At 38.5% G+C, this 19,481-nt stretch overlaps 2 protein-coding genes across 3 annotated transcripts in view; one reads left to right on the top strand and one right to left on the bottom strand.

Moving 5' to 3' along the window:
- Positions 1–389: 389 nt before the first annotated feature.
- Positions 390–1,289, bottom strand: CAPZA3 (capping actin protein of muscle Z-line subunit alpha 3). The gene has a single exon (XM_062195515.1). The coding sequence runs from the start codon at positions 1,287–1,289 to the stop codon at positions 390–392; it is 900 nt and encodes a 299-aa protein (XP_062051499.1).
- Positions 1,290–3,568: 2,279 nt separating this feature from the next.
- The window catches only part of PLCZ1 (phospholipase C zeta 1), a 63,121-nt gene continuing 47,208 nt past the window's right edge, over positions 3,569–19,481 (top strand). Inside the window, exons 1-2 of one of the 2 annotated variants that reach the window (XM_062195513.1) lie at positions 3,569–3,703; positions 19,233–19,464. In XM_062195513.1, the coding sequence (XP_062051497.1) occupies positions 3,569–3,703; positions 19,233–19,464 (367 nt within the window). The remainder of the gene's footprint in view (positions 3,704–19,232; positions 19,465–19,481) is intronic. The other variant, XM_062195514.1, reaches the window with a different exon arrangement.

Here is a 19,481-nt window from a genome sequence, read left to right as displayed (position 1 = left end):
CTGTGTCAGTTCCAAAGAAAGTCAAAAGTCATTCCTACACACACACACACACACACATGCACACATACAGCAATGCATAGCCTAACCCTGGCCACCTGTATAATATTTCTGGATGCCACATTCTAAAAAGCTTATAAAGCTATTTTAGGTTCTAACAAATATATCTGGTCTTGGCCTTTATGATCATCACCATTGTGAAATATATCTACTCCACCCTTTCTTACCTGGTTAGTAAATATTTCCCGAATAAAATCAGTTCTTAAACTTATCCCTCCTTAAACTTGCATTCACCATGGAATACGTACATGTAGACTCTGCCCACCTTTGGGAAAATAACCATTACTCAGAAACAAGCACACGAGGTCTAGACAATTATCAGGAGCAATCCTTTATATTATCCAGTTGCACAGAACACTTCTGGAATAAATGACATATCCTAGTTTAGGATACATCACCAGATTCAGGTCAGAGAGTATCCTCTGCCAGTCAATAAGAGTGCGGGTCACTGGAAGATCCCTTCGAAGAATTCTTCGCAGGGCCTCATTTGATAACTCCTGTAATTCTTCTAAGACGGCAGCTTGAAATTTATTCTCTTGTTCTTCCACAAGCCTTGCGAAACTTAGAGCCAGTTGCGCTTGGTTAACCACTTCCAAGCTTTCTTTGAGATCTTTGGAAATTTCCACATGAAGGTTGACACACCTGAAGTAGTGAGCTTGCACGAAGATTCTTCCTGTTACTTGGGTTAGAAATGGATTTACTTGGAAAATCCATTTAGATTTCCAAAGGCCATTCCAGCAGTCTCCTGTTTCATAGTTGTGATCCTCAATGCAAGCTATCAAGAATTCCTTACTCTTGATGGTTTTCCTCAGTACGTTACAGTTTCCTGTTGGATAGTGATCGTTCACGTACAGTTTCAAGGCACATAAAACAACAGTTCTCAGGTATTCTGTCTCATTACGAATGATCCCGTGACTTTGGATGTCTTTCAGCTGATTTTGAAGCAGGTCAAATTTGAAAGAAAGTTTGCTTTGATAGTCAAAAAATCGGTAGTCCCCGATGACGTTGTGGTGGGACAGGAGTACTGCGTTCCCATCAATGCTGAGCGGGACGGAGTATTTTTGGCAATGCTGGTGTCCTGCACACTCACCTTGATGGTGCATCAGTTTTTCATCTCGGATGAGCAGACAGAGATCATCAAAGGCATTTACAAATTCCCCTGGCGGAGCCTGTATCAACAGTCTTCGGATTACTCTTTCTTTCTCCTTCCTACTCAGAACACTAAGTGCCATATTTGGTTGCCACAGAAGCAAAGCTTCTGAAATCAACAGTGTTCAAAGGATGAGAAAACATTCCATGAGACAACTTCCCATCAAGGTGTTAAACATTCAAGCTTAAGATTCTTATGTCCAACCATGAAAACAGGTGACCTGGGAAGCTGAGTTTCCTGACGAAGTCATAAAGAAGCTTTCTTTATGAGGTGTTGAATTTTTGATGATATCATAATGAGTGTTCAGACCAAAAGAAAAAAAAATGCCTGTCACCTGATAGTGTGGTGCCCAGCCAAGCAGCTATATTTTGAAGATTTTAAGAACTTAACCTCCTGAACAGATTTCTTCTAAAATGGTGGGTCTCTGTGTGCATTATATGTTGTCAGGGATTTAGAGCAGCAGCCTGGAGTTTTAGGAGAGTGTTTGACCACATGTGTAACTCCAGCAATGACGGTGACATTATTTTTCCTCCGGTCCTCTGAACAGCTGCCTAACCCCACTGGAAGCACATTATGACAAAGGGTTTGATGGCATTAAACAAGATGGTGCAGATAAAACGAGATACAATGGCAGGTCGTGGAAGGATGCCAGACAGCAGTGCCGCACCTATGAACACTGTGGCTTTGGAGCTGGTTGGAACATAAGCAAGAAGCCAACAAGTTTGAAGGGCAGAGCAGAGAGCAGGGACTACATTTTGTGCCTTTCAGTGGGGTTTAAGGATGAGCTTGCTTCAAAGACCTAAGACAGCAAACTATTGTGTTTTCTCTGCTTCCTCCCTAGATTGGTGACAGTGGCAACAGTTGACTATCAAGAAATTCCTTTCCTGCAGATGAACCAAGTTAATTTATCCAAGACCTGGGGCCATATCAAATGAAGACAGAGTTGGAAACGAAGAGAATTGGCACAACAGTTCATGAAAATATGGACACAAAATATCCTTTCCCTTTGTCTTTCTTCTTTTTCTTGATTTGCCCCTCTGAAGCATCTGGAGCATAAGCCTCTCTCATTTAAGTATGATCTGTTCCCTTCCACAGATGTCCTGAACTTCTCTTTTTCCTGATATTTCTGTCTTGTCTTTGTAAGAATGCAAACTTTGTCATATTAAGTCATACCCATTTAATTTAAGGTTTTCTCATTAGTAATAACATTATGAAACTAAGTAGAATTTTGAACAATTCTAAGGTATATATTTCATGATTTTATAGATTGTCATATTATTTCATCATGTTTTTAGTTTTTCAAAATGAACTGTCCTAAATTTTTGTAGGTTATCTGTGCATATGTAAACTTGTATGTAAATTTAATTATTTTAGCTTTCTATCTCATCATAACATACACTCTCTGTGATTTTTTAAAATATTTTAAAAAATGCATGTATTTATTTGAGAGGTAGAGTTAGAGAGTGGGAGAAATAAAAAGGTCTTGCATCTGCTGGTTAACTCCCCAGATGGCTGTAGCAGCCAGAGCTGGGCCAATCTGAAGTCAGGAGCTTCTTCCAGGTCTCCCACATGGGTGCAGGGGCCCAAGAACTTGGACCATCTTCTACTGCTTTCCCAGACCATTAGCAGAGAGCTGTATGGGAAGAGGAGCAGCTGTGACACAAACTGGGGCCCAAATGGGATGCCACTGTCTCAGGTGGAAGCCTAGCCCATTAGCCACAGCACTAGCCCCTTCTTAAATATTTTTTGATGGCACTTAAATATTGCCTTTTTGGGACATGTGTATAACTGAACTTTTGACTAATGTAGTAATAATTATATCAAATATGGTTACTGTATATTGGGCACTCAGTAGTGGGAACTGTAATCAAATAGCTTATATGAACTCATGTAAAGTTTCCACCTACCTCAAATTGAATATTAATTTATCCATTTTTCTGGCTGAGGGATCTGAAGCTGAGAGATGACATGAGGAGTAGGGCTGGACATTTAAGACCAGCTGCCTCCCATATACATGCCTTCAGGCTGAAGACTATAATGTTTTCATATATTTCTCTAATATTCTGTTTCTCAATTTTTACATTTTATTCTTCTCCTATATTTTATTGTGCTATACCTTTTCTTACATTTACTGCAGCATAGTAACAATTTTGTTTTAAATATTCTTTATCACACAATTATATTATCATTAACTTTAAGCACAAGATAGACTATCTTTTTATTTTTATTTAAAAGTAAATTTTTATTTAAAAATAAATTTTTATTTAAAAATAAAAAGATAGTACATTGAAAACAGATGAAGTATTTCTTTAAAAATTTTCAGTACCCAATGAAAAGTATGAGAATTTCCTTAACATTTTTATGCTTCATACATGGTTTTTGTCGAAGATTCAGGATGACTTTAGAGGTGGAAAAATTACCGTAGAAAAAGCTCATAGGTTACTTGAAAAATTAGATATTCGATGCAGTTATATTCATGTGAAACATATTTTTAAGGTGAGAATGATATTTACCCCCTCTGTATCTCACCCTGGAAAGAATTTAATACAATTTAAGTAAATGTTAATAGCTACTTGGATGCTTTCTGTAGAAAATACATATGAAAAATTAGTCTCTTAAGGAAAAAAGGAACTAATTATGCTAATTATGCTCACAATCAAGATGAAGAGAACTTAGGTAGAAGATAATAGACAGTTTGTTAATAAAATTCGAAATAAAATCAGGCTATTGATTTAGAATAATTTCCTGGGTACACAGAAATACAGCATACAGGAATTTAGGATTGGTTGTATAATTATCAAAATAACATAAATGATGAAATGGTAAACTGATGGAATGTTAGTGATTTACAGAAGGCAAAAGGAGAAGAAACTAAACCCAAAGCTAACAGAGGAAGGGAGTAATGAAGATTATGATTAAAAAATTAAAATAGAAAAAATAGAGAAGAAAGGAAGAGTTTCTTGTTTTGTTTTTGAAGAGATTAAAAAAAAAAAAACCACAAACCCTATATAAGACTATGCAAAAAAAAAGAGAAGACTCAAGATCAGAAATTAAAGAAAGATACTTTATAACTGGTCCTGCAGAAATAAAAAAAGATGTTACTATTAGTAATAACTAGAACCCAGCAATCTGGACAACCTAAAAGAAAGAAGAGCTTCCCACAAACATACAACCTGCCAAGGCTGAATTAAGAAGAAATAGAAAACTTGAATATATTGAAAACAAGTAAGATGATTGGATTAGCAATCAATCTCACAAATAAGTAGTACACCTCTAATAAAGAAAAACCCAGGACCAAATGAGTTCACAAGTGAATTCTACCAAACATTTAAAGACTATTTAATGCCAATCTTTACTCAGAAAATGGAAGAGGAAATACTTCCAATGTCATTTTGTAAGGCCAGCATCATCCTAATATGAAAGCTAAACAAAGACACCACAAGAAAACTTCAGGTTGATGTTACTGATAAACATGATGGCAAAATTTCTTGATGAGGTAGTAGCAAGCTGAATCTAATGGCACTTTAAGTAGCTCATACACTATGACCAAATGGGGTCTATATCTGGCATGAGAGGATGGTTCATTTTGATATACCATATTAAAGAATAAAAAATAAAAATCACATGATCCTAGAATAATGCAAAAGTTGTATGTGAGCTAAATTGACATTCTGAAATTTAGTTCTTTTTTTATAGTCCTTGTCTATACTCTTGCAGAACAATGGTTTGTCTCCTTACTACTTGTAGAATTCTGTGTTTAGCGGAGGGTTAGGCTTGTGGCTATAAAGAAAACCATAAGTATGTCATTATAAAAATTAAAAGAAAAATGAGACAAAAAGGGAAAGGTGTGAATGAGGGAGGGGGAAGGGTAAGGTAGGAAGTATCATTATGTTCTTAAAATAGCACATATGATGTATTTGGAGTTTGTCCCCTTTTTATAAATATAAATAATTTCAAAAATGCAGAAAAAGCATTTGACAAAATTCTATGGTGTTTCATGATCTAAAAAAAACCAACCAAACAAAAATACTCACTACTTCAAGTGTGGAAAGAACTTATCTCAATACAGTAAAGGCCATATTTGAATAGCCCACAGCTAATGTCATATTTAATGGTGAAAAACTGAAAGATTTTCTTCCAAGAATAGAACAAGGCAGGTATGCCATGACTACTTCTATTAAGCATAGTACTGGGAGTACTAGCCAACCCAGTTAAGAAAAAAAAGTAAAAGGCATCCATATGAAAAGGCAGAAGTAAAAATTATGCTTATTTACAGATGGCATGATATTACATGTAGACAACTCTAAAGACTTTGTCAGAAGCTATTAAAAATTAATAAACAAAGTTAGTAAAACAGCAGGATACAAAATCCATATGAAAAAATCAGTTGTGCTTATATACGGTAATAATGAACAAAAAAATCAAGAAAGTAATCTCTTTTATGTTAGCATAAAAAATAAAATACTTAGGTATAACTTTAACCAAGGAAACCCTTGTACCTTATACACTAAAACTATAAAACATTGAGAAAAAAGTTTAAGACACAAGTAAATGGAAAGATATCCCATGTTCATACTTCCATGCCTTTGAAGGTAATTATAGATTTAGTGCAATCCCTAACTGGAGAAAGATAAAGAGAATGTTCTCATTTGATGATTTATTTCCAAATGGCCACAAGATCTAGGACTAGGGCAGGTTGAAGCTGGGAGCTGGAAAGTCAATGCAGGTCTTCTATAGGGGTTGCAAGGACCCAACTGCTTGAGTTATCACTGCTGCCTCCCAAGCTATGCATTAGCAGGAAGCTGGAATTGGGAGCAGAGCTGGGACTCAATGCCAGGTACTCCTATATGGGACACAGGCACCTTAATTGCCATCTTAGCTACTGGACCAAGTGGCGTCTCTATCTTCTTGCTCTTCCGGGAAAGTTTTAATAGAAATAGAAAATGTGATCTTGAAATTCAGCTTCAATAACAACAACAACAACAAAACATGCAGAGTAGCCAAAATAACTTTTAAAAAGAATACACTTGGTGCTATCACAAGTTCTTATTTCAAAATGTATTTAATAAGTGCAGATTCAAAACAGTATAATATGGACATAAAAACAGATACATACAGCAATGGAATGGAATAGAGAGCTGAGAAATATACCTATGCATACACAGGCAATTCATCTTTGATAGAGATGCTAAGGATATACTATGGCAAAAGGATAAATGGTATTAGAAAAGCTGGATATCCCCATGCAAAAGAATTAAGTTGGACTTGTTTCTCAGATCAAACACAACAATCAACTCAAAAGGCTTAGATGTCATACCTGAAAGTTTAAGTCATTGGAGAAAAAATAGCACAAAATTTCTTGACATTGATCTTGGCAATGATTTCATAAATTTGACAGCAAAACACAGACAAGAAAAACAAAGGCTATCAAGTATATCTCAATAAAATGGTTTTAAAAAGGTCAGAAAGAGGGAGCAGGTACGTGGTCTAATGGTTAAGATGCCTGCATTTCATGTTAGAGTACTTGGGTTTGATGCCTACCTCAGGCTCCTCACTTTTGCTTCATGATGATGTGAAACTTGGGATGCAGCAGTGCCAGCTCAAGTATTCTGGTCCTTGCCACCCACGTGGGAGACCTGGGTTGAGTTTCTGTGTCCTGGCTTTGACACGCTGGTCATTGCAGGCATCTAGTGGCTGAGTCAGTGGATTGGACATTTCCTCTTATGCTGCTCAGATTCAAAACTTGAAAACATTTTAAATAGTCAAGAGAGAGGAAGTAGTCTGAAGAAATATTTTCTTTCACTTTCACCAAAGGAGAAAATCATGCCAAAAATTCTCTTTGCTTAAAGAAAAGCTGGTAGGAGGGGCATCTGTCTCAATTCTGCTGTTAGATAATTGAGGTCACAAACCAAGTGAGAAAAAATCAAGTGTTTTCACTGAGTTTTGTTTCTAGAAGATGACAAATTTCTTGGATTATCAAGCAAAAAATGCTGGACTACTGGCCAAGCTAGATAGTTAGGGACACAGCAATGCTGAATACAGATGTGTTTCTGAAAGTGAGTATCCAGATAACACAATGTGTGCTCTGGTTGTTATCATAAACAGAAACTGGCATCTGGTAACTTAACAAATTAACCTGCTATAGTATCATGAATGCTGGCAGAGGCAGGCTTGTGGATAAGAGGAAAAGCACAGCTTGTTACTCCTCTTAGAGATAATGGTCGCCAGAGTATTAGCGTTTTGTGGCCATTTCTCCAGGCCCAAGTTCCCCCAGTGTGATATGAAGAACATCAGGAGACACAGCAAGTGGACTTTGTTGCAGGAGACGGACCTCAAGCTTCGGGGGCCTTGATCTTCTACGATGAGCAGTAGGCCTATCTGATATTTCCTAGAGGCTGTTATTGTCATTTTAGGCTCTAGACAAACCTGCTTTTCCTTTGGAGGGAGATGCTATCTTTATGAATGCTGTTTGCTATACAAACATCCTTGAAAAGCTAGCCCTGTAGAGAAGCAGTGGGTAGAAACACAGCTTTGTAGAAAGGCATCTTTCAACAACCACATCTCTCAGAGTCAGTACCTAAGTTTACAAACCACAAAAGGGAGGTCCAACAAAGAAAGGCTCTAATTCTCAGGAGACAGCTATAAATGATAAAATTTCACAGTATTTCTGTGAATCTAAGTAGTCTAGACTATTGTGAGCTTTCAAAATTTTAATGGTTCCTTATCTAATACCACATCTGTAGCATTTCCCTCCCACTGGTATGTCCCAAAGGAAGACACAGCTATGCATTTTTGGATTTAATAAAATTCATATTAAACACAATATAGAAGCAGTAATACATTGAAATCTGCATCAAACGTGAAATGTAGATAGTATTTGTTGTTTTTGGGTTGCTTTGAATTATCTTCATGATAGTGATATCTGAAGTACAATTGAATAAAACACATGCCATATTTTTTAAAGATTTATTTATTTATTTGAAAGAGTTACACAGAGAGAGGAGAGAGAGAGAGAGAGAGGTCTTCCATCTGATGGTTCACTTCCCATACGGCCGCAATGGCCAGAGCTGCGCAGATCCGAGACCAGGAGCCAGGAGTTTCCTCCGGGTCTCCCACGTGGGTGCACGGACCCAAGGACTTGGGCCATCTTCTACTGCTTTCCCAGGCCACAGCAGAGAGCTGAACTGGAAGCAGAGCAGCTGGGTCTCAAACCAGCACCCATATGGGAAGCCGGCACCTCAGGCCAGGGCGTTAACCTGCTGCGCCACTGCGCTGGCCCCATCATGCCATATTTAAAAGTATTTTATACAAAGGTACTCCAAAAGGTTCAAGAAAAATGAAATTAAAAGATGTTCTTTTTTTTTTTTTTTTTTTTTTTTGTTGCAAAGAAGCATTCTTAAATCCATGCTTACAAAGAGTCCTGAAAGAATGCTGATGGAAAATGGGTACTATGAAAAACTATGCATGGATTTCAAAGTTTTTTAAACCTAAATAAACTTTTCAATCCATTTTCCTGGAACATTTTGGAGTACCCTGGTAGAATGTTCAATCAGCAGCAGAAGTATAGAAATTGCTCACTAATTGAAATTTAAGGTTATTTAGACATGGGCAGGCCTGCAGGTCTATTTTGTTAAGAAAAAGTCTTTCTGGAGTGACTATGACAACAATATTAATTCTACAATTTAGAGGAGCAGAGTTTGCTTAAAATAATCCCAAAATTGTCTTTAAAATGATCCCATGTACTTTAGAATCAAAAATTGTGCGTATAAACAAGGTTGATGATTATGATATTATTTTATCTGTTAAAACAATTCTAGGCCCTCTAATAGGTATTTGGTTGCTTTAGGCTAACTTGGCTTTAAAGGAATAAAGGATTGCTAAATAGAGTGCTTAGAGCTAGGTTATTGGCTGACTGAATTTTGTGGATAGCTAAAGATTAAGCTTCTTAAAATTCAACTTTTTTTTTTTTTTGCTTCATTCTTTTGGTTAATCTTTCCAGGACTTAGGGAGTATACCTTTAGTTAGAATCTTACTGTGGTGACCAGAATCAGAATCTTCAAGTTGTCTCAGAGTTGAGATTCTGGACTCTGATAGATTCTAGCTGTACAATACTTGGCAAGTCAAAAATCTCTCTGAGCAAATTTATCTGTAGGATAATTATCTCAAAGAATTGTTCTAAATATTAAATAAGATGTGTACAAATGTACCTTGTACAAGGCATGGCAAAAGTAGATACTCAATTAAATATTAGGTGAAGTTTTGTCAGTTTTGATTGTTCAAAAAATTATAGAAAACAACTCACATATATTAGCTACCTAAGGAGCTGACATAAATTCTGACAGGTATTTATTTTCCGATAAGGTGAGTTTTTATTGTAAATTTGAGTAAAGAACATATAGCTTTATGATCATGGCACTGTATTTTGAACTTCTTTCTATAAAATTAATTATTAAGTCACAGATTGAACAGCAATTCTCTGAGAGTTTTTTTTTTAATTGCTTTGCTAAAAAATCTTCACTTCCTTTATCTTGCTATTTTACAATAGTCTAACTTAAAACATTTAAAATATTTTATAGGAAATATTACATGTCATTTTAATACATATGCCTAGCTTCCTGTTATACTTTCAATAGTTTGTTGAGTATAAAGAGGTATTTCTTTAATTCCTTTCAGAAATTTGTTATTATTAAACATATCTTAAATCTTCATATTCTCTAAGCAGTTAACAGCAATTATTGAGTCTGTAATACTATGCCACTGTGTTGAAAACTGTGGGTTGTAAAAAGTGAACTGCATTTTCTCTTTTAAGAGGGAGAAAAAGGAATGCAGAAATTGCTATTTTCTAAATAGCTTATAATAAATCACACAGGTAATTCTAATAGGGAATTTGAGAAGAGACTTTGGCTTTTATGGGAGATGCCATGGTGGAGCAGGCATTCTTCCTTGACTATCAGGAATGAGAAGCAATGTGTGTGCAATGCATGCAAGGAGGTCTTAAAGAATAACAAGTAATCAGACATGACTGCAGTACAGCAAGCATGAAAGGAAGTGTTGAGAGGTAGCTGCAAAGGCTGGTTGTGGCCAAGGAAAGCCTTGGGTGGTAGACCATGGCATTCAGAGTTCCTTTGTGAGGCATTGCAAAGCCATTGTTTGAATGGAGAAATATTACATATTTTAAGATAAACACACTGACATCAGTGAAGACTGGATTGTAAGGTAGAAGCCAAAGAGAGGTGCATTATTTCTGAACTTCCTCTGCTCAGCAAATTTGCAGCCTGCCATCAGTTCAATCCCTTGTATTCTGTTTGGTTTCATCTCAGGTTTATAGTTTCCTATATTAGTTGGACCTCCACAATATAAAGTTTTTAAAAAAAATTATTTTCATTTTATTTGAAAGGCAGAGAGAGAGAGAGAGACAGACAGACAAGAGATCCTTCTACCCACTAGTTCATTCCCCAAATTCCCACAACAGCCAGGTCTGGATCAGGCTAAAGTAAGAAACCTAGAACTTAATCTTCATCTCCTACATGGGAGGCAGGGCTCAGTATAGTTCAGCCATCATCTGCTGCCTTCCCAGGGTGCACATTACCAAGAAGCTGGATCAGATCAGGGAAGCAGAGACCCTAATCAGGTACTCCAAAATGGGGTGTAAGTGTTCCGAGCAGTGACTTAACCACTGCCAAATAGCTGGCCCTGAAAATGAAAAATTTTAAAAAGTTTCAACTAAGAAATTAGATAGCACCATATTCTCTTCTAAATGTTACATTCTTCCTTTTAGCAGATAAACTTAAAAAAAATCTTTTGCATTTCTTTCTCCATTTTTCAGTGCTCCATTACAAACAATTTTGCATTTATCCCTGTCTTGGAAAACTCTAAAACACTACATCCACTGGTTTGCATGTCTCAGTTTTTATTTATCCCTCTCTATGAAAGGTCTCTCTGTTCTAACTTCTATAACAGCACTCTGCACTCTCTCATAATTTCCTTTGAAAACCTGGGACCACTCCTTCTCTGTTTGCCCTTTGACCAATCCTTCCATTTGCTCTTAGAGTTAATTTTTTCCAGTTCATTCAAGAAGCTCTTCCTGAGCAGTCTTAGGGACTCTCAATGACTTCTGAACATTTAACAGGAACAAGTTCCATGTTTTCCCTCTTGAAGGACAAAGCCATACAAGTTTTACCATTTGTTCACTGTCTGCCAATATTCTAGGCATGGATTAGTTTTTTGCATAAATTAAGAAACACCCAAGGAAATTATTCTCACCTGCTTGTTATTCTCACCTGCTTTTTATGAATAAGGATATTGAGGATCAGAATATTGATGTAATTGGTTGTTATTTCACATTGTAAAGGGAATTCATGTCTGCATCTATCTGACCCAAAAATTCTTATTGTGTTTTTTTTTTTCTCTTTCTCTTCTTCTTTCTAGATTTGTTTATTTTATTTTCAAGATGGAATTAGAGACAAGGAGAGACAGAGAGAGAGAGAGATCTTCTACCCTCTGGTTCACTGCCCCAAATGCTCACAATGGCCTGGGCTGGGCTGGGCTGAAGCCATGAGCCTGGACCTCCTCTCTGGGTCTCCCACTTGAGTGGCAGGGGCCCAAGTACTTGGGCCATCTTCTACTATATTCCCAGGCACATTATCAGAGGCTTGGATTGGAAGTGGAGTAGCCAGGACTCAAACCAGTCTTAGATGCTTGTGTCTGAGCAGAGGCTTAATCCATTGCACCACAGAGATGGACCCTATTATGTGTTCTTGAGCAAGACATTCCTCTCCCACATCTCAACCACTCCCTCCCCCCACAACCACCCCTCCTGGCTGTCTTGGTTTGAATTCCCCAGAGATACTTAACATTTATTATGTTCAAAATGGGACTTATTTTCCCCTCAAAACTGTCATTTCTCCTTTATTTCTTTTCTTGGTAATGAAAATCCTCTCAGTTATCCAAACTAAAAATCTGAGAGGTTCCTAACTCTTTCTGTTAACTCATCTCCAGGTCAAATTCTCAACCATTTTAAGGTCTCTATTCTTGCTACACTAAGTCAATAGCCCTCAAACTGTGCTTGGTGCTCAAAGTGTGATTCTCAAACCAGTATCTTTGGCGTCCTCAGGAGCTTGTGGGGAAGGCAGAGCCCAGATCCTGAAGTTGACTACATGTCAGCAGGTCCATAGGTAACTCACATGTGCAGTAAAGTTTGGAAAGCCCTCCAGACTGGTTTCTTTGTGCTTGATCCCAACATCTGTCTTCTACAAACTGAAAAATCATGCTTCTCAAACAAAAATCAAGTTTGCTTGTTTTCAATGAAGTCTAGGCTCTTCGGAGTGGTGTTCAGGGAGCTTCAGGATCCAACTGTGACTCTTGCCTTATTGTTCATCACAGTTGCATTAACAACCCCTCTAACTACAGTCTTGTGTTTCATACCTTTGTGCATTCAATTACTCTGCTCCCAAAAAGAATGAACCTCTTTCCTCCACACTTTCACACAAACATCTTACTTTTCATCTTCGAGGATTTAGCTCTTGAATCACTTTTTCTATGAACTCTCTTGACTCTCCAAGAAAAATTGTCCAACTGTCTGACTCTCATGGAAGTTTAAATTATTGTACCTTGTAGCACTTTCATGTCTGCTTTTTTTTAATATAGATTCTATTCCCAAGGAGAATGACCTTTGCATCCTTAGTAGCTAATACAGTTTAAGTTGACCACCCCTGATGTAAAAATCAAAAATCTGAACTGCTCCCAAATAGGAAACTTTTGGGGCACCAACATGATGTCACAAATAGAAATTACAATCATGATCTTATGTGATGGGTCACAGTCAAAACCCAGGCATACTAAAAATACTGAGTAAAATTACCATCAGTCCGTGTTCTCAAGGTGTATATGAAATATAGATGAATTTCATGCATAGACTTGGGTCCCATCCCCAAGATATCTCATTATTTATATGCAAATGCTCCCCCAAAATCCAAATTCTGAAGCTGTTCTCTTTCTAAGCATGTCAGAGAAGGGATACTCAGTCTGTGACCCATTTACTGGGAAAGGATGAAGGCAGCCTTGCCATACAGTTGAAACTTGTGTCATCTTTTGGAAAAAAGAAAATGACATTCGTAAAATTTCCTAGAATATATTTTTAATGTTTTATTTTTAGTATAATTTTAGAACTCACTTTAAAATGTTGCATTTTATGTTAAGTGTAAATTCTGTGTTTTGATAAATCGTTTCCTCATGACATCATTATGTTTAAATAGCATTTTGTATTACTACTAGCAAAGTGCACAATGGAAAATGGTGACACCATGAAAAGCAGTCATTCTGTTTTCTGAAAATGTACTATCATTATGACATCAATAGAATCATTTTAATATGTTCCTTTATCCTTATTTATTTAACTACTCATTTAAACATATAATCATTATGCTTTCCTACTCTGGAGTGGTACAGTATTAGGCATTGAGAGTAAAAAGAAGGAGGTGTTCATAATCTCGTAAAAGATATGTTTCTAAAGTAAACTATGTATTAAATGAGTTCTTTGAAAATGTATTTTTTTCTAAAGCCTTCCAAGAAATAACTGATGAAGGAACATTGTTTTAGACAGGAGAAAAATGGTTTTATTACTCTTATTTTATGTTGCACATTTAAGTAATTTGTTTAATGTTTTAAAAAGCAGAAGTATAGGGGCCAGTGAAAATGCCTGAGATGCCTGCATTCCATATGAGCACCGGTTCAAATCCCACCTCCTTCTCTTCTGATCCAGCTTCCTGCTAATCTCCTGGGAAAAGTGAAAAGCAAAAGATGGCCCAATTGTTTGGGCTCCTGCCATCTATGTAGGAGACTTGGAAGAAGCTCCTGGGTCCTGGCTTTGACCTGGCCCAGCTCTGGTTGTTATGGTCATTGGGGGAGTGAACCAGCAGAGGGAAGATCGATCTCTCTGTCCTTCTCTCCCCTCTCCCTATCTCCCCCTCTCCCTATCTCCTACTTCCTGCTTTCTCTCTCTCCCCCCTCCCCCTCCTTCTCCCTTTCTCTGTGTAACTCTTTCAAATAAATAAATGAATCTTTTTTTAAAAAAAAAACATTAGTATGTACACAGAGGTGGAACCTGAGAATGTGCATATTTTCTGTAAGATGTACTTTAGAATATTTTTGCCTATTCTACCTGGGTATAGGGAGAAATGTAACTCTTTTACATAATTGTTGCTTAAACACACATATTCCAACAGATTCATAAAATTGTTTACATGGTGGATCCCATTCTCGATACCTTTGGTCAGGCCCCTTTTCAAGGCAATGAGGATTACAAGCAGCCACTGACAAGCTACCTGATTGAGGCAGTTCCAGAAGGGACATGGAAACTGACATTAATTCCAGGTTAATAAACCCTGTGAGAGGAGAAGCTGCAGAGTCTTCTAAGAAGCCAGTGAAAGGGTATCTTGTGCAGCCTGGGGAATAGATGCAGATGGACCTAGAGATTTCTAGAGGAGGTGATACATTTCAGGGATTTGTAGAAACTAGCAAGTTATAAACCAAATGGAGGGATTCCAGACAGACTAGCCTGTACCACAGCAAGAGAGAAAGCTTGGTACCTACACTGTACCAAATGCAAGGCACCCGAAGTGACAGATATGAGGAGGGAAAGGATAAGGGCAGGGACCACCAATGACACCTTAAAGGGCATGGATGCCACAGGGATACAGGCACACACACATGCACATACACAGATTTTTTTTTTTTTTACCTGCAAATGTCTACAATAGTTGGGGCTTGGATCTCCATCCAAGTCTCTCATGTGGGTAGCAGGGACTCAAGCACGTGAGCCATCATCTGCTGCCTCCCTGAGTTCACAGCAGGAAGCTGGAATCAGAAGTGGAGCCAGGACTTGAACCCAGGCACTAACACGGGATTTGGCTATCTCAAGTGGCATCTTAACAACTATGCCAAGTGCTCACCCCCTGGGGTTTTGTTTCAAAGACAGAGATGCACTAAAAGTTTAGGGAAAATTGGAATGAGCAGATTTACATTTTTCAAACTTTATTTCCACATATTTAATGTTAATTTGTGAAACTGTTTCTACTGCTCCCCTGTGTAGTTGTGGAGTTAATTCAGTTCTGATCTTCCATACGCCTGTGGACCTGGGAGCAAATCTCAGCTACTACTGTATTCCTCAGCACCCATATTTGAATCTTTATTGCTCATTGCTTCTCTTCTTCCAGATTCCCCTGTTCATGATTCTCTGTTCATTTGTCCTGCCTTTCTTCTCCATCATTATTTACTCCTTGTTGCTTTCTTTTTTTCATGTTCTCTTTCTACTAAGATCATCTTCAGAGACAACCTGTACTATTCTATGTGGGTTTCTTTTTTTACTTTAATTTTTTAAAGATTTATTTAATTTCTTTATTTGAAAGGCAGAGTTACAGAGAGGAAGAGGCAGAGAGAAAGACATCTTCCATCTACTGGTTCACTCCCCAAATGACTGCAATGGCCAGAGCTGAGCTGATCTGAAGCCAGGAGCCAGGGGCTTCTTCTGGGTCTCCCTCACCGGTGCAAGGGGCCCAGATGCTTGGACCATCTTCCACTGCTTTCCCAGGCCATAGCAGAGAGATGGATCATAAGTGGAACTGCCGGGACTAGAACTGGTGCCTATATGGGATGCCAGCACTGCAGGCAGCAGCTTTACCAGCTATATCACAGTGTTGGCCCCTGATTAGTTTTTAAGGCTTCTTTTATGTATTTGAAACCCAGAGAGGCAAAGAGATTCAGTCTTCTTTTTGCTGGTTCACTCCATAAATGGCTGTTACAGTCGGGGCTGGGCCAGGCCAAAGTCAAGAGCCTGGAACTCCATTTGGGTCTCCCATGTGTGTGGCAGGGGCCCAAGTATTTGAACCATCTTCCATTGCTTTTTCAGAAGCATTAGCAGGGAGCTGGATTGGAAAATGTAGCTGGGACTTGAACTGTCAGTCTGATAGGGGATTCTGGGCTTACGGATGGCAGCTTAACCTGCTGTGTCACAACACCAGCTCCAGTAATTTGTTTAATTTTTGACTCTTTATTCTTATTTGGTGTTGATATATTAAGCAATGATTTGCACATGTGGCATTTTCTTTAGATTTTTCAGCTCCCATTCTTTCCAGCATCAGATGGCAACATCTAGATCAGAGAGTGATCTTTTGGCAAAACAGAGCACAACAAATTGTCACAGGATATTTCAAATGACCAGGCTTTTCCTGGCTTGGAAGCCATCGAACTTCCATTACTCAGCAGATAATATGTATTTCATTGCATACTGCTATTCAGTAGGACCATAACTTTTACTTTATGTAACCTATGTAACAAAAAGTTTCAGGAATTACAGGCACACTTTGACTTGCTTAAGATCTTACAACACATTAAGAATGGATGAAGCTAAAATAAAATTATTTTAATTCTAAAGCATCCACTTTCATGGACCTCAAAATCCGTAGATAAAAAGCAGTAAGCTGAACCATGTCGGTTTACCATGGTAATGATAATTGCTAAAGTGCATGAATTAATTTGTTATTATATAACGTGAAGGTACCATTGTTATGGATGGGCTTGGGAGACCCAACATCTGACTGACAACCAGAGACACCAGCTTTTCTCCCACGCTGGTCTCCATCTCATTCCTGTGTGTTTATTCCAGTCGCTGCTGCCTCTAGTTGCTGCATGGGCAGGGACTGGTCTGCCTCTTTGAACTGGCCCAGAGCTCTTCACATTTGGTTCCCAGCCCAGATTGCTGCTTGAGCCATCCTCTTTCACTTTCCAGGTGCATTAGGAAGGAGCTGCATCAGAAGGCAGAGTAACAGGGACTCCAACAGGCAAATTGATAGAGGATGCAGGTGTCCCAAGCAGGGTGTTAACCCGCTTACCACACCTCCCCTCAGAGTGCATCTTGAATTCCTTTATACCAATCTCCATGGTAACCACAGAACTTTTCCTAATGAAATAATGAGGCCATTTCCAGTATATTGATCTGCTGTTACACTCTATGGCTTGTACGATGGTGTGATTTTATTGGCAAAATTGTCTAAAGATGTGACACTATGCAAGATGACTTCAGGGAATCAGACATACACAATACATAATACATTAGTGTTTAGAGTTACCATTTCCTGTTTTTCTCCATTTTCACAACAGTCTGATGACATGGTACCCCGTATGCCGATTTTTTCAGTTGAAGAATATGAAGCTCACTTTGTGCAAGTCTCCCACAGGCTGCAGTTTGGGATGCATTGTTTGCCCTAGTTGTCTACAAATTCTTTTTTTTTTCTTTCTTTTTTTTTTTTTATTTTTGACAGGCAGAGTGGACAGTGAGAGAGAGACAGAGAGAAAGGTCTTCCTTTTGCCGTTGGTTCACCCTCCAATGGCTGCCGCGGTAGCGCGCTGCGGCCTGCGCACCGCGCTGTTCCGATGGCAGGAGCCAGGTGCTTATCCTGGTCTCCCATGGGGTGCAGAGCCCAAACACTTGGGCCATCCTCCACTGTACTCCCTGGCCACAGCAGAGAGCTGGCCTGGAAGAGGGGCAACCGGGACAGGATCGGTGCCCCGACCGGGACTAGAACCCGATGTGCCAGTGCCGCAAGGCGGAGGATTAGCCTGTTGAGCCACGGCGCCGGCCAGTTGTCTACAAATTCTATCAGCTTTTCACCACAACACGGTGTTCCTTCAATACATGCTTCCTTACTGAGGATGTTGATAATGTAATGAGGAAGTTAAACTGTTAAGAAAAACACATTTTTTGATATTAAATGTTCTTCTAAGTTGACCTGATTTGCTCAGTTTTTTAATTGTATGTGACACACTCCTGTCATCCTACTATTCTATTTATTCTAACTCTCCCTGCCCCAGGTATTCCTATATTCTCTTCATCATGTATCTGAAATGCTAGTATGTTAACTTCTTCCAACTATTCCTTTTATAATGCCACTGTCATCTATTCTTCATTATTAGTTTACCATCTCACATTTGAATTTCATATTTTCTGCAATTTCACCTGCAGTTTTCCATATCTTCTAGCTTGTAAGGCACAACTAGTTGTGCTAATCTGCTTTTCTAGGGGTTAGTCTTATTCCTATTCAGAACCTCAAAGTGGTTCTGTTACTTTTAATAATCGAACTCAACTCACTTTCTTGTCTTTTATTTCATAAAGTTCAAATGTGAATTTTCTGTGACAGCGTGGTGAATTTCTTACTGAAATCTCTCATTTGTCCCTGCCCTAAAACCTACGATGGTTACTCAGACTACACTTCTTCAAGTGCTACAGAACTCACTCCGCTTCTGCTGAGAATCGTGGGCTTGGATATCTGATTCACTCTGACACTTTTTTTTTTTTTTTAAATTTTTGACAGGCAGAGTGGACAGTGAGAGAGAGACAGAGAGAAAGGTCTTTCTTTTGCCATTGGTTCACCCTCCAATGGCCGCCGGCGCGCTGCACTGATCCAAAGGCAGGAGCCAGGTGCTTCTCGTGGTCTTCCATGGGGTACAGGGCCCAAGCACTAGAGCCATTCTCCACTGCACTCCCGGGCCATAGCAGAGAGCTGGCCTGGAAGAGGGGCAACCGGGACAGAATCCGGTGCCCTGACCAGGACTAGAACCTGGTGTGGCGGCGCCGCAAGGTGGAGGATTAGCCTGTTGAGCCACGGCGCCAGCCAAACTCTGACACTTGTGAACCAGGTGCACACTGGCCCCCAAATTGCATACAGCCTGGTATTGTTGTAAGAAGTTACTGAAATAGAGTGAAATACAAAAATGAGACATGATTGAAAGACAACCTGGAATCCTCATCTTCTCCAGTTTCCCTCTCTTCCCCCACTATGGCCACTGGGTTTTCAGAGGTTTGATATCACTCCACACAGTTCTGTATACTTTATCTGTAATAAGAATTTAAGTTTCATCTTTCAAGTATAAATTGTGATTTAAATGTAATTATGCTAATGTTCTAACTTATTTTGCATATTTTTTATACTCGCACTGCACTTTGAGCCCACCAGTCTTTTTATTTTAGTAGGATAATGACAGGCAGAAACAAGGAAGGATCACCATAGAAGAATTTAGATCAATTTATCGAATTATTGCACACAGAGAAGAAATTGTTGAGATTTTCAATGCATATTCTGAAAACCGGAAAATTCTTTTTGAAAATAATCTGATTCAGTTTCTGGTACAAGAGCAATATGTTTTTGAGATGAGTAAAACTATTGCTTCTGAGATCATTCAAAAATATGAACCCATTGAAGAAGGTATGTTTGTCTTCCAA

This window comes from Lepus europaeus, chromosome 6, assembly GCF_033115175.1.
Source record: "Lepus europaeus isolate LE1 chromosome 6, mLepTim1.pri, whole genome shotgun sequence".
Classification (NCBI taxonomy): Eukaryota; Metazoa; Chordata; class Mammalia; order Lagomorpha; family Leporidae; genus Lepus; species Lepus europaeus.
Note: the sequence above shows the minus strand (reverse complement) of the source record. Positions and strands in the feature narration are given on the sequence as shown.

Bases quoted from the DNA above. Each gene is read 5' to 3' on its own strand.
- CAPZA3 (XM_062195515.1), bottom strand. From the start codon at position 1,289: ATGGCACTTAGTGTTCTGAGTAGGAAGGAGAAAGAAAGAGTAATCCGA.